This window comes from Punica granatum, chromosome 7 (assembly GCF_007655135.1).
Source record: "Punica granatum isolate Tunisia-2019 chromosome 7, ASM765513v2, whole genome shotgun sequence".
NCBI classification, from domain to species: domain Eukaryota; kingdom Viridiplantae; phylum Streptophyta; class Magnoliopsida; order Myrtales; family Lythraceae; genus Punica; species Punica granatum.
The window spans coordinates 24,133,722-24,149,910 of NC_045133.1; the positions used below are offsets into that span (position 1 = coordinate 24,133,722).

Here is a 16,189-nt window from a genome sequence, read left to right on the forward strand (position 1 = left end):
ATAACTAACTAGTTAATCACCCTTCCATTTTCCCCCTTTTTTCTCTCCTGAAAAATATCTATATATCTGCATGGGAGTATCATTAAGTATATTGCCCACTTGTCAACCGATCTGGTCGAAATTCGAATGCCCCAACTTTATTATTATAAAAAAAATTCATTTTAATTTTATTTTTTGTTAGTTAATTCAATATATGTTAAAGAAAAAGTGATCCTATGTCATGTCTTGGAGATGGAATTAAAGACGCATGGCCCATGAACTATCTTTGTGCTCGAACTCCATTGGGCTATGCCCCACTTAATAATAAGCTGGGAAGCAGTCTTTTGGCATCCCCCCAGCAGAATCGCAATTGAATGCTCTCTATCTCTTGTTTTGTGTCCCTGCCTTTCCATATAATGAACAGTCCAATCTCTTCTTGTTTCCAATGAAAAGGAAATAAATAAATAAATTCAGTAAAGCTGTCTCCATATTGAGATCCATCTGATGAAAATGGATCTACCTAGCCCGGGTTCGACCGGTTGTGTCTAGCGGTAGCTCACGCAACTACATACCGTCTAGTCTATGTACTTCGTGGTACAAGCCAGCTAGGTTGGATCAGCTGGGGTCCGAGCAATCAGGTAGAATCTGATCTGCATCAATCCACCCAGGTGGATCAATGGGCTTAGGCTCAGAAGCAAATAGCTTGCATCAGAGCTGCTTATAAGACCGGTCTCAGCCGTGCCTATAGGGAGGGTCTACTGCAAGCAAGAATAGGCTTCTTAAGACCGAGCTCGTGCCGGTGGGCGGTGATATAATATAAATGTCCATGCATCAATCATGCATGCAAAGGGGTGGCTGTACTAACTCATGGTGATTAAGATTATAGTTAACCGATTTCGAAAGTAGGAACCGAAAGAAATATATAATTGGATCGGTCTCACATCGGAAATAGAATAACTTCCGAGTCTCTTCAAGTCAATAGGATTTCTTATATTCATTTATTTATATTTCTCTTTACTTTTACTAGACTTATTGACATTTTTTGTAATTTTAAAAAAGGTCTTGCCATGTAAGCATCTGATACGGATTGCCACGTCAACTTGAAAGGTTTATAATCGTCGCATCGAATTATTATTTGGATAATTTGGATACTTTTTATTCTCTTTCACACGCATACTCTATTTCTGACTCGGTCACCATGGTTTTAGGTTGTTAGAATCGCGTGGGCTCATCGAGGTTATAACGGATTCATGTAGAATGCTACTTGGCAATCGGAGACTCGTTAGATGGTCAGTTGCTTCCTTTGAAACATGAAGGAAATTACAAGACTCTGATCACACAAATATACATTTCACGAATGATATGAGTTTGATCCTCATCCAATCAACGGCTGGCTTCGTCTTTAATCCTTTGGAGCACATTTGCAAACCTAATCATGCCTCTCAACCTCACATGTATATACCAATTCCATCATGATTCGACGTGAAAACACCAACTCTCGAACTTCACATATGTAGTAGCATTCAAGTATTGCTTGATATATGTGGATCAGTATTAATAAAAGTAGTTTCTCTCCCTCATATCATATGCTACGTATAAATAAATAATCACCAAAAATCATCGTGACTTCTCGTGTGTCAACTTATCGTTGGTACGATCTCGTAGTTTTTACCTTCGATCAACATGATAATCTTTTTGAGCTTGGCGGGTTGTCCAATCTGGGAGCAACAGGTGTCACTGCCAGAAGCACCCACGTGCAGTGGAGTGACTTGCAAGAGAGGGCCACATAGATTGATGGTTTTATTGCACTCATTAGCATGGGATGGGATGGTAATTAAGTGCAATAATGAAAAAGACAGATTCCCCTCATGGATAGTGTTACCAATAAATATATAAATAAATGATCTTCCATTTTTCATTTTTTTTCTTTGTTATTTTTTTTTTCCATTTTTGGCCAGAGAGTCAGATTGGTCTTCGTATTTTATTTTACTCCCGTGGTCAAAATTATGGACAAAGTCAAAACTTACCCACCAAGCCCCCAGTAAAAAAAAATAAAAAAAAAAAACAGGAAGGGACAGACAGATATCCGTGTTTGAAAGGAAACAGACTTATTAAGAAAGAGGGAAAAGGAAAAAAAAGAAAGGAAAGGAAAGAAAAAGAGGAAAGACAATCAATCAACCTAAAATCCTTTATCACTTTCTTGGGATTATTTTTCAAACAATTTATCTTTCTCTTTCTTCTTTTCATTTTTCTTTCTCAATCAGTCCACAAACTGTTCAGATTATTGGCCGATACCAATCCCAACCCGAGCTCGAAGTAGATTAAATGTCCAGCCACGAGATATTTTCAATAAATTTCAAAACTCTTGCATTACAAATAAAATTTGCGGACACGAATAGTAATTTGTCGACTGAATCAAACATCGTAACTTGTTTTTTATTCTTTTGTCTCTTATTATATTCTTTCCCCAAGCTAAAACAGTGACAAATCTAATCGAGCTCTGCCCCCGTCTCTCTCCCTCTCTCTATCTCTTCTCTGCTACTTCAATCAAGCAAAAGAGGCAAAGAAAGGGGGACCCTCCAAAGTCTTCTTTTTCTGTCTTTTTTTTTTCTTCACTCTTTTGTGTGTGTGTCTCTGTTTTTTTTTTTTTTTTGGTGGGTGTTCTTCCTGCCATGGATCATCACAAGCATAGCCCTACTAAGCAGCCATCACAGGGAGCACCAAACTTCTTGACCCAGCACCAACCCAACAACAACATGAGCACAGGCGACCCCAACAGCAACAACAACAACAACAGCGGCCATAAACCCTCGGAAATCAAAGACTTCCAGATTGTGATTGCGGAGAAGGACGACGCCAAGAAGCAATTGGCCCCCAAGCGGAGCTCCAACAAGGACCGCCACACCAAGGTCGAGGGCCGCGGCCGAAGGATACGGATGCCTGCTCTCTGCGCCGCCAGGATCTTCCAGCTCACCCGGGAATTGGGCCACAAGTCCGACGGCGAGACGATCCAGTGGCTGCTCCAGCAGGCGGAGCCCTCCATCATCGCCGCCACCGGGACGGGGACCATCCCCGCCTCGGCTCTCGCGGTCGCGGGACCCACCGCGGCGTCGTCCCAGCAGCCCGGGGCCTCGATCTCCGCGGCGTGGGCCTCAGCCGGCCGGCCAGGCCCCACCCTCCAGCACCACCAGCTGGGACCCACCGGGTTCTGGCCCCCATCTTCCTCGGGCCCATCGATCTTGGGTGGTGAGGGGTTCCATCCCACCAGTACAGGGGGTGCGAGCACTAGTGGGAACATTAACTTGAACAACATGGGACTGGTCAGCTTCACCTCGATCCTCAGCAACCCGCCGCAGGTGGTCGTGCCGGGGCTGGAGCTGGGGCTGTCCCACCAGGATGTGGGACACCACCACCACCACCACCACCACGTCGGCGGTGGGGTCCACCTCAACCCACAGACACTGAATCAGATATACCAGCAGATTGGGCAGTCTAGGGTTCATAATCAGCCCCAGCAGCCTCCTCCTTCTAAAGATGACTCCCAGAGCTCTGCAGGCAACTGAAGTACGAACAAGAAAAAAAAATTTGGGGGACAGAATTGAAGGAAGTTCGAATTTTTTGGAGGGAAAATTGGAAGCAGAATAGCTTTGTAATCAATCCCAGTGATGGGTTTATCTCTGTGTATTATAATATGAAAGGAAGATTCCTCTGATGGAGTGGAGTTGATTTCGGGTTTTCGGCCCTGCTTTCCGTTTTCTATGTGGGTATTTAGAATTTCGCCCCAAGCTTCGATCTTTCTCCGCAGGATCATTGGAGTTGCCATTATACAGGTGCTTCCTCGGTTAATGTTTCTCCCGTCGATTTCGGGATTCTTGGTCTTTTCAAGCTTTGCTGATCTCTGATCCTGTGTATGTGCATATGTTTTGCAGGTGGAGTTATTGCACAGGCATTATAGATTTCTCATGTTTGGAGCTTTCGCCGTTCTTATTCGATTTGGAGGTGTGTCGATAGTGTAAGTCCATATTATTAATTATTATGATTTTTGCTTAGAAGCGATGATCGGCTTGTACTTGATTCACATAGATGTAGAGTTTTATAGTCATACAATTTCAGTTTATATGCAGTATCATTCTGAAATTTGGCCCTGCAGTCTAATTATCTCTTCTCACCCCCGATTGCATTTGCACCTGGAGTTTAAGCTTATTTATGAGTATATAAAGTAGCCGATTCCCTTTTCCCTCCCTCTCCTGCGTCAGTATCATTGCCGCTCGAAGCTTTTCCCCAAAACTGTATCTCTTGTTAGCTTATTTTGGTAAAAATCATCCTCCAATGTAATTTCGGAACTGAAGCAACAAATATTCTTGGCATGACCACCATTATTTCGTTGATATCCATTTCATAGTGGGCATTTCATTTGCTCCATATTTGAGACCTTCTCGTTGTTCACAGAGAGTCCTCTAGTCTCAGTAAAGAGGTCAGTGTTGATGTTTCTGTGCACAACTTGAGGAATGTTACACTTAGAATGAAAGCTTTGCTACTTCCCTTATGTGCTTTCATTGAGGACTACTATGTGGTCATATAGATATGCCATTCTAGCATGGATGATAAATTGCCTTGATTAATTCTCATTGCTGGGTAGCTTTCACTTTTACTGCATGCCCTTCATAAGTTTGTCTACTTGTTTCGTGCGACCGTCGTGGTTTTGCCATTATTTAGGGCTTTGGAGTCACAGATTTCGCCTTCAACTTATGACAAGTAAGTCTCTGATTCCTTAACTATGGCACAACTACTTGTCAGAAATACTCTGCTGTTCCAAACCTGTCTTAGTGACCAAAACCGGAGACTGCTATGGTCTAGCTAGTCCCGATCTGGGCACTGTGGATCGACTTCATTCATGAGGTTCGTGAGTTCTCGGAACTCTGAGCCAAAGATGATGATGGATTGCGATTCGCGAGCTCACCAACTGTGTCGTAGTGAACCATAAGGTTCTCTTGACAACTTCTTGGACGTCTATTGTTCTTCAGAACCTGAACTTTTGATTCTCTTTTACCATTTATCCAGTTTACGCTCTTTCTTTCCCTTCTGCTGAGGTACCTCTGCAAAAGTAGTGATGGAAACGACCGGGTCCGGCCTTTCGGTTTTTACTTGATGTTTCCACCATGAGTCTTGGTCTTTCGGTTTGTAGTTGATATTTCCACCATGAGTCCATTGCTTTTGACTTCTCTTTAGGCCATTCCCTTTGCCTGAGAAAAGCATTCAAACTTGTTCACATTAAAGGGTTTGTGTGAACGTTTTGATTCCACTTGCTACTAAAGGAAGCATCATTCGCCATTAGACCATACTCGAAGCTTTTTGAATGGTTGAGACTGCTTGCTTTCTCTCCCATGCACTTCACATCTATCGACAAATCTACAGTGCTCAAGTGGGGAAAATCCCTCAGGAAAATGAGTGATTTGATTGTGATGGTGGTTTCCATAATTGTCAAATCAATAATTGAATCACGAATTGAAATGCGCGTTAAGCAAATCGAGTATTGAAATCAGTAAAAATTCTATGAAGGGCATGTAATAATTATTTGCAAATAATTAAGGGGTGTGCCGATTAAGGGACCGGATGATTTTCCTTGAAATCAAGACCATTCCAGAAAATATTTAACCGAGGTATAGTGTAAAAATAAGTGTAACTGGTTTGGTCACATGCTATAAATAAAGTGGAGATTCTACGGCGGTTGATAATAATAAAAATCACTACGGTTGTTTTTTTTTCTGATCATCAGATCTTCTTGTTGTCTCCCAAGGACGAGCCATACTCTCTTTGATATTAAATTGAACAATAACGTTCCGATTTAATCAAATAAAAAAAATTAATTACTTAAAAAATAAAAAGAAATAATAAAGAAACATCAAAAGAATGTTTTCTACTGTTCTTCTCCAATTGAACAAAAGCCGATTGAAGACCATATATAATTTCGAAGAATCCCTAAAATCGTCCGTAAAGATTTTGCCTGAAATTTTGTCCTTCGATACTCTCGATATCAAAAAGAACCCTTGTGTTCTTAACAAGATCTGGATCCTCTTTAGATACAAGTTAATTAATAATCAAATGCTGATTAAGGCATCACTGAATGATCCCATTGTTGACTAATCCTGTTACGAATAAAACTGTTGACTATTGCCACCTTAGTTGGCCAACTGCAGAGATTACATAGAACAATGGGCTCCTGCATGGATAAGAATATTATCGGAGAAAGATTATATGCTTACCTACGTGGCATTACTGCTGATACGAAATGTTCAAGAAATGGTTAGGAAAAATCCTCCGGAGGTACATTAGGACTGAGGAAGGTGTTTGCGAGATCAATTTTATCTCTCGCTAGAGATCTTCGCTCTCAAGAGGATGCCGGGACAAGCTCGAAAAACTCCATTAGGCATGCCAAGACTGGGGCTTTTTCCGGGTTTGCCACTAAACGGGCCGGTGCCAGGCGTCGATGAGATTGGAATTTTCATGGGCAATTTTAAGGATTCTTCAATCGATTCTTGTTCAATTGGAGAAAAAGAATAGTAGAAAACGATTGTTTGGTGTTTGCTTATTATTTCTTTTTATTTTTTATTACCATTTGTCTTTTATTTGGTTGAACCGGTGCGTTTTGATTCGGATTAATATTGAAGAGAATCCGGCTCATTTTCGGGCGAGACCGACTGTTGACAAGAAGACGCGTGACCGAAAATATTGAATGGACAAACTAATCGGGGTGAATCTTATACTAAAAAGACATAAAGCACATGTATTATCAGAATTTTACGTAAGGAGATCTAACGATTAGTAAAAAAAAAAAATAATCGCAGTGATTTTTTTTTTGCAACCAACCAAAGTAGGTAGCGTCACCCATAAATAAAGAGTGAGAAAAATTATTTTATTTTACCTTTTCATTTGCTTATCCCTATTTCATTTGTTCGGTAAGTGTAAATATTTACACTTTTATCATAGTAAAATAAAATTAGAAATATATTTAAGAAAAATAATTTGAATTTTGTTGCCAAACAGGAAAATTGGCCAAAAAAGTGTGTAAATATTTGAATGTTCCATTCTCATTGAAGCTTGGAAATATATCAAGAATTTAGGATGAGTTCTTTATCCGTTATTAGTGAGAGTCATCAGTGAATCGTGCGAATGACTAGAATCATAAGATCCACAAATTTCAGCTATTCGAAAAGCGGTTCACTTAAATTCGTGTTCAAATTATTTTCACTCTTAATCAATGTCTCTTTATATAATAAGACATAAGATTCACATCAAGAATCGTAAAATTTGGAACGCCTGACTGTGTCCAATGACGAGGTCAGTAACCATAAGATCACAAAAAGGTTCGACAATACAATTGATCATGTGGATGGCTCCGCTTCAAAGGTGGGTACTTCTGATGATGGACAAGGAGAAATTATTGCATGCTTTTAACGAGTTCAACGTGTTGGGAATCACAGCTAATGAAACACAAGTTTCAGCTCGTGGTAAAATTGGACATGCTGTTTCTTTAGAGCGATAGTAGCTAAATCTGGGATGAGACTCCAATCAAACCGTATTTAAAATTCGGAAGACGACTATATAGCTTACAAACATCCACGGTGCAAGCTTGATATGTTTCCGTCCATCATGACCGGAGTTTGCCCTAAGAAATCCACGATATGTGCACATTGTTGGGTAGCTGGCTGCCTCGACTAATAATGGGCTTACTGTTGTTCTAGCACATCTATCCATCCTTTAGTTCTCCTGCTTTATAGGGCGAGACCGACATCTGCCATGGCTGGATGAAGTATAAGGCTCGGAATCAAGCGCGAGCATGTCATAGGTGTCCGAGAGATTTTAAGTAATAAAAGAAGATACTTTCAGGTGGGTTGGCATCTCAGCCAGAGCTGGACGAGGACTTTCTGCTGTAAAATGTGGCTAGCCACAATCTTTTTTTCAATGAATCTGCAGATCCCCCCGTCTAGTATCTAATGGCTAATCACTTTTTTTCCTTTTCTCTTTTCTTGCACTGGCGTTTTAATTTTTTTTCCTTCTCGATCTGCACCACCTGGTATCCGAAAGCCTAATGGATTCCGACTAATCTTTGCCATATCATGAATCGCTCAATCTCATGGTAGCGTTGCAATTCGATGCAACGGAATGCAAATGAAATACAGTTTAATGTCAATAGTAATTTGCACGTATCGGATTTTGCATCACGTTGTCGATTGAGTTGTCTCATCGCCTCAGTCGGAATGTTGGCGCCTGTGATCAACAATGGACGAAATTTCGAAGTTATGCTTTGGGGTCTACTCTTACAAGTCTCAGGTCTCAGGCGCAGATGTGATGGATGAGGGGAGGAAGCTTCGCCCGCCTTTGGAGTATCTCAGCAAAGTCATCGAGGGGGGCTTAAAAATATTGAATTAATTATGTGAATTAATGCAACTATATATTGGATAAAAGAGATGAAAAGAGTTACGTCTACATATAAAGTATAAAGTAATTATGATACTGGATGGATAATCACCAAGTGAAATCTAATCGGGAGAGTATCGAAAAATAATTCATTAAATTTGTCGTAGATTACCTGCTTGAACCAGTTCGTATAGGATTAAGCTAGGTACTGAGCCGGTGAAATTGTCGTCTAAACAATTTTGTGGGGTGTCTCAGAATAGGGAAAAAAAAAACAAAAAGAGATAGGAAAGGAGACTATAGCTATCTTAATTTTTAATGTTAATTATTTTTGTTATGTATTCTAGTATTCAGAAATCTAACGGGCTCCGACTAATTTAGTTTGAGTTGGATGGACTCACTAAGAGAGTAAAACTTTTTTAGCATGGATTCTTTTCATTAATAAGACTTCATACTCGAGAATTTTTTTAAGGAAATAAGCTTGAATCGATTCATATATTAGTTTGAATGCGATTTTTTTTTGCGCTAATTTACCCCATAATTATCCACATGGTAATTGTATCAAAGACTCAAAGTTGGGGCCCAATCTTTGTTCCATTGGGCTCTCGTGGACCGTCCATTATCAATATATTATCGCCCCAAAGTATCTCAAAAATTGCCACTGCTTTATTCCCCCGCTGGATATTTTGCATATGATGATACTGCTAAATGTTTTTTCTGTATGGTCTGAGGCCATCTGAATTTAAAAACAAAAACAAAAATTCAAGAACAGATTTTGCCTGCAATATAGCGACTTGCAACTCACTTGAATTATCGATCTCGTAATAAGAGCTAAAGTAATGCTTATGGTCGATTGAGAATGTCTTGGTGATGTTATAAAGAAGATAAATACATAAACAGCCGTACTTGGAATCTTATATGCATTAGTTAGAAGAGCACATGCGTCATGGAAAATGACTCTTTGGGTGGAATTCGCTTCGCCCCAATGTCAATAGACGATAGGGGCTGAGATCAACCGTATAAGGAAATCCTCCTTATCTGAATTGACGAGAAACAGCTGGATGAATGAATATGTCATTTGCAACACAGTACCACGATATAAACTTGTGAGCTGTCATATGCTTGAATAGAATGTTTTTCCCGTGACGTCACGAAGTGCTTCTTGACCAATCACCAAAACTAAATTCTGCTCTGTTCTCGATTTCTGTGGCCAACGGGAATGGAATCTTGGTACTGTTTTACTATGAAGAGCATTTCTTAGGTTTTGTGGACCTGACGGGGGTGACTGTTTGTCCTTCGTAGCACTCCCACAAAAAGAAGGGCATAGCAGACGGGAGAGGACATCGAAAATGTCGGGATATTGAACAAAGTTCGGATGACTTCATTATGGTCCGATCGTATTTTAGTGAGTTACGAGTTGATATTATCTAGACTCAAGTTTACAATTGTACCTTGATATGTAAGAAATTTATTCTTTTAAATTAGATGATTATGATATTTCAAAATCTCATATGATTCGTAGAGAGAATTAGATAGGAAATGATTCTGATTATATAATTTGATGGGTATCTGGCCGACAGTTTACTTAATTTTTTTTGTTCAAGAACACCATCGGTTCAATTCGATAATTTCATCGAGCGGATACAGGCAAAATAGTGGCCGTGAATCCATGTTGGTTACTCTTTATTTCAATGCTTCCATCATGAGTATGCCCACTAAGGAATGTGGACCCATACTCCTCCAAGGGTTGTACATGCTAAGGTCAAATAAATAATGTTAAAATCTATCGACGGACTTGATTTTAGGTGGTTGAATATTTATTTTTTAAAATAAAAATTTGGATTTTAAATTTTATGAATTGAAAATATTTAAGATCGAAAGAATTTCATAAGCTAATCCAGTTCAAATTTGAATTAGCTGAACCCATTGAATTTTTCATTATCATGTGGATGCAAAAAAAAAAAAAAATCGAAGTGGTCGAGCACTAGCTTTGGAGTAATTCTAGGAACCTAGTGATTTTTCAGGTTGCCGCAATAAAATTAGAACTGTTATCTAGAGTTAGGGGTGATCAGGATTCGGATTGAGTCGGTTTCGGGGAAAACTTCGGGGTAGCACTTTCATCGGTTCATAAATTTTAAAACCTGTCCTTGAAAACCAAAACTGAAATTAAGAAAATAATCAACCCTTGCTAGTATGGGTTTTCACAAGTCGATTCTTAGGTTACCCGAGAAAAACAACATAAGATTAAAAGTAAAAACCAACAATACAGAGAGTAGACAAATGAAAAAAAAATCTTCAAGAATCGAGAGTTGTCCCTTTCAACCTTCGTGATTGTGAGGTGTAGCCGCGTAGCAGAGGTAGGAGGAGATGAAGAAAGGTAGGGTGAGATGAAGAAAAGTACGGTCCGGAGTGGAACTGAGCATGATAAACGATTAGAGGTAGAGGAAAGGTAGGTTTGAAGTAAACTATGACCTGTGGTGTTTTGATTTGCTTGGTTGGACTGAGCTATTGGACTAGGCTTGGCCTGGGTCATATATTAAATATCAAACATAACAGATTGTAAATATTTTTATATAATATTATGTAAACTCGGTCCGGATCGTGGTATTCGGGTATGTAATTTCCAAACCCGAACGCGTAACCCAAAGTGACAAAAGGATGAGCGACCCCAAAATTGAACTGTGCTCTAAAAGAACTGAAAATTCGGGGCGGTTTTGCTAGGTTTGGATCTGGTTTTCGGGGCAATCGATTTCTTTTTATCAGCCCTATCTAGAGTCAGTCATATGGAGTCCTCGCGTTCAATCCACTATAATATGTTACTAGGGTATTGATGCGCGATGCCACGGTCAAAATATTTTTTCGAGAATTGTTAATTTGTTATAATATTTTGTATAATAGTTAATATATAATATAATTAAAACAAATGATAAAGCTACTTATGCGTGAAAGTATGAACACTTGATTAATAATAAATGCTCCAAATTTTTCAAAAGATTGCACTAATTAATAGTTTATATGATATAAAAGTTCACATTTCTCTCCAATCTTAATTTGAAATTTTAATTTTTTATAGTATATGATTGCAATATGATAGGCCGGTCTGCTAATTTTAGGTGGACGAACTTTCTTGCAGTAGGTTCGATATTTATTAAAAGCATATCATGGCCCATGCCAGGTTAATACCCAAATAAGAATTAACCTCAGTTAAATTTAGTCTAACATTGCGTTTCATTATAAAAATAAGGACATTTCTATCATCACAAATTAAAAGAAACTACTTAAATTGGTAAATTTAAAATAGAGTGAGTCGACGTTTGTAATCCTTAGGTAAGACCTCGGGTGTGAATCTTGTGATTGGAGAAAATTATCAATCATGAGAGGTTTATCTCTTTAGGAGGTCGACCTCGCTCGAATCTAAATTAATTGGACCTAAATAATTTTCAAATATCAGTGGTATACATAAAAAAAATCACAAATAAAAGAGATTATTTGAATTGGTAACGAATTAAAATAGGTTTTTATCAACATAGATTGGTTTTAGATGAGTTCGCACTTGCTGTTCTTAGGTGAAGTATCGCGTAAGTCTCGTGGTTGGAAAAAAATCATGATCAAGATAGGTTTATCTTTTAGTGGGTCGAGCTCACTCAAACCTAGGTCGGTCGGACCTAGTGGACTTCCAAATATCAGGTGGTACATGCCGGAAAAATATATTTATATACTTAAAACTAATAAAAATTTAAATACAAAAATATAAAATTATAAAAATGAAAGTACAAGAAAATATTTTAATTTATTTATAAAAAATAGAAAATACGTATCCATATGTCTCTTATATTTGTGAAAAATAATAATAAAACATAAAAAGCAAAAAATTATGAGAATGACACATGACTTCTACAAACAAGAGTTTTAATTATATAAGATTTATGTAACCTTTCTGATCATAATATCTTTGTACACATTTTATTTACGTGGCGTCCTTTTATTTGTTACTGTGGTAAAATGGCTACTAGTATTCGCAATGTAAGCCGTGTTGATGAGCATGCATCGTAATTTTGAGGAGAGTTTACAGTACAAAAATTGATGGTAAGTACGATCGCACGTATTCGCTCTTAATATAAGTAATTTACTCAATATAAAAGTAATTCATTTTTAAGTTTTGAAAATTTACTTGGCTCTATAATTTGTATGAATTGGAAAGTAATTTATTTTCTGATGATTAACCGATGTATTTCGATAATAATGAGGGAAAGGAAAATAAAGGGAGCAAAGAAATTGAATTTTATAAATAAGATTTGTCGCACGTGCGGAGGTATGGCTGAGTGTGATAAGAAGCTCCACGTTCATGGGTTTTGAATCACTGAATACTTATATCACCTCTAAGCTTATGCGAAGCCCCAAATGCATATGTTTGTGGATAAGACTATTATTATGTGAAGACAGTCTCAAATGTTGGTGAAAATGTCAGTCCCGAAAAGTGCGTCCGGCTGTCCTAAAACCTTATCCATTTGATACATATATATATACCATTAATAATATTTCCGAATTATTCGATTATTTTTTTCCTTCGATAGCTCGTAAATTAGCAATTACCAAACAAAAATATTAGCACCGTGACCCAGCTCGAAATACCATTCCATCATGTGTATTACTGTAAATACATATATTACATATTAATTTAATTATTGATGAATTATATGTGTTTGCGTATCTACCTGAAGATTTTTAATTATTTTCCTAAACTCTAATATAATGAAAAAACTATGAACTTTTTTCTTTTGGAAAAGCATTAAAAAATCGAAGTTATTGCTATATGTAAATGCTGCGTAATCTAATTAAAGTTACTGCAAAAGATTCTAGTCATATATTTTATTTACTAAACACTAATTTTATTACTTTTTCCACTTCTTATTGTATTTCATAACGCTTTTGAAAATTCACATCATCCAGGAACACCTAAAATATGTGAATATATATTCAAAATACGTAAAATATGTGAATATATATTCAGAAAATTGATATTTGGCCATAGTTTATTTTTTATTGATCATATTTTAATTAAAGTTCTCAAATAGGTTGATAATGTGCTAAAAAATAGTTAACTGAATATTTTTATGCTTAAAAAATTAGATTTCCGTAGTTTGTATAGTATGAAAATTTGTGATTTGTTATATGAATATACTAAGAACGCGTATAAACAAATAATTATTTTTAAAATTTTATTCTTAAAACTATATTAGATGATTTTTCATTTTTCAGTAAATAAAGAATTTTTAGAATTTCACGACGATGAAGTGATTCAATAATACTATGCTATTTTTCGTATCGTAATTGGTGGGAACTTTAAAAGTCACTCAACCATGAGCCACATACGTCTTACGTGGCATAGTCCGCTGTATGTTCTAGTTTTTATAATTATATAAAGATATATATTATTGATTTTATTCTTAATTTTATTCTGTTGGTGCAATTATTAATGTTTTGTACAGATAATAATATTCGAAAGGCAAAGTGAGAAATCACATCGGATCTTCTTACTTATAGATAGTAGAGACGACAACACTGTAAAGCTTTGATTTGGACTTCCACTCCCTTCCCCATAAGTCATTGATGATATTCACCAATATGTTTCCATAAAAATAGGGAACAGCCTCACCAACCCCATCGCACATGGACACAATTACAAAAAGAATAATTATTGGAGAGAGATGCTTACATTAATTGTAAAACTCTTATACGTAGTACAGTTAAAATTTATCTACTGACCATGCAATTTTACTACCGCACGTATCGTATCTCATAGTGTAATTTACTTTTTTTAAAAATTATCTCTCTTTTAGCATGGTCGGTATTTGAGCTCTTCCACCTTCCAATTCCAATGTTTGAAATCACTCTCTTTTTAGGTTGGTTCCAACAACCTAGTTGACCCCATGCCCTTGGGGATGAGTAATGAGCACTCAATCAATCAAGTAGATGGCCAAAAAGTAGGGAAGATCAATCGGCTATAGCTAACAATATTAGTTTGGTGCATATGCATCCATTTCCTCAATCTCCTTCAAATAGCAAATAACCTATCATTCTCCCTTGCTCCTCTTAATTACTTGGGAAAAACTATTAAATTTTCATTGAACTTATATGGGTTTAGGCTCATATCCACTTAAAAGCTCAAACTTATAAGTAGTAGTACCAAATCCGTATATTAACCCATGAATTTTTTTTTTCAATGTGTGATTTTTATTCCATTTTACTCCTCAACACCCGCCCTCATGTGCAACGTGTAGTCATTTGCCTATACGTTGTCACGTGCCCTTAATCACTCGCTCTCAATAATTGACCTCGAGCCGGGCTCCTCTTTCGTGCTCGGGCAGTAGGAGGCTAACGCGAGGCGCTCTTTTGGCTGCACTCTGACATACTGGGCATTGCATGGTGTGAGTGCATGCGCATACGTGCGTGAACACGCAGAAGTGTAACCCGCTCTGATACCATATTGAATTTTCATTGGGCTTATACGGGTTTAGGCCCATATCCGCTTAAAAGATTAAGTTTATAAGTGGTGGTACATAAGCCGTATATTAACCCATGATTTTTTTTTTCAATGTGAGATTTTTATCCCATTTTACTCCTCAACAGAAACATTAAAACCATCTCATCGGCCTGCGCTCATCAAACATTGTTAGTTATAGTAAACCCCATGTAAAGATGAAAACTTCTGCTTATACGATGTTTTCTCGGCAGATAGGAAGCATAAAAATTGAGAGGACTTCTCTAACTTTCATCGATGAAGTGAGCTCCCAGATTTAGTTGGCCTAGTTGATCACTGTGAGAGTCAAAGCTCATTCAAATGCCATCCAAATTGGGCAACACAGTTGATTAGATCGAAAAGTTGAAAGCATTATAATGATCTTGACATGTCGTGCAACCATGCATGAGAGCTGGGGACGACCTCAATCATGCCCCTCATAGAAGGATTTGCCCATTTTTCCTTCTCTCTCACGACAAATGTCACTGAATCTTTGGTAGGACGGTCCGTCTCAACTGCAGTCGTAGAAGGCACAACCACCTTTTCCGTTAACACCAATGATCGTTTCGTCATTCGCGGGATGAATGACTCCGACAATGATAGATTTTCTCCATCCTATTCGTTGACATTGCCCCCCCCCCCCCCCCCCCAACTTTCTTGCTTCGGTATCATAATTTGGGATAACCATGGACCTGTTATGCATGAGCGTTCCTATTCGGAGGTGAAAAATGTGCATCACATCCAATCCTCTTTATTTTATATATATATATATATATATATATGTACATACACATGGAACATGTCGCTGAAGATTAAAAAGAAAATCGAAAATCGATATAAATCTTTAGAGCAATGTTGAAAAATAAGTTTCACGAAAGCATGATAAGGGACTTCTCGACCTGTGAATATAACACGTGATATTTTATCACAAGATTTAACAAAAAAATTATCTTTTTTTTTTTCTAAGCAATAATTTGTCACGGATTTAATATCATTTTGAGTACGAGGTGGAATCTTTTTTTTCCCTTTTATTTTTTAAATTTTATTGAATAGTAATAGGAATGTATGAGAGGGAATTATAGTAGGTGAAGTATAAGAGCAAGGAGGGCAGTTGGCCGGGCATTCGAGCAACGTGGCCTGAAATCGGGCCGTACTGTCGGTCTCGGTAGGATTGCCGCCAAATTCACCGGCAAATCTCTGGGCAATGGCACGTGACTTTCCCACGTCACCCGATTACACGTAGTCTTCAACAATCTTCGTCTCAAATCAATAAAA

At 37.7% G+C, this 16,189-nt stretch overlaps 1 protein-coding gene across 1 annotated transcript; it reads left to right on the plus strand.

Moving 5' to 3' along the window:
- The first annotated feature begins 2,465 nt into the window (after nt 1-2,465).
- LOC116215169 (transcription factor TCP20) lies at nt 2,466-4,220 on the plus strand. Its single transcript, XM_031550778.1, has 2 exons — nt 2,466-3,809; nt 3,909-4,220. Exon 1 carries the CDS (start codon nt 2,652-2,654, stop codon nt 3,540-3,542), a length of 891 nt encoding a protein of 296 aa, XP_031406638.1. The 5' UTR covers nt 2,466-2,651; the 3' UTR covers nt 3,543-3,809; nt 3,909-4,220.
- Nucleotides 4,221-16,189: the final 11,969 nt, after the last annotated feature.

Bases quoted from the DNA above. Each gene is read 5' to 3' on its own strand.
- LOC116215169 (XM_031550778.1), top strand. From the start codon at position 2,652: ATGGATCATCACAAGCATAGCCCTACTAAGCAGCCATCACAGGGAGCA.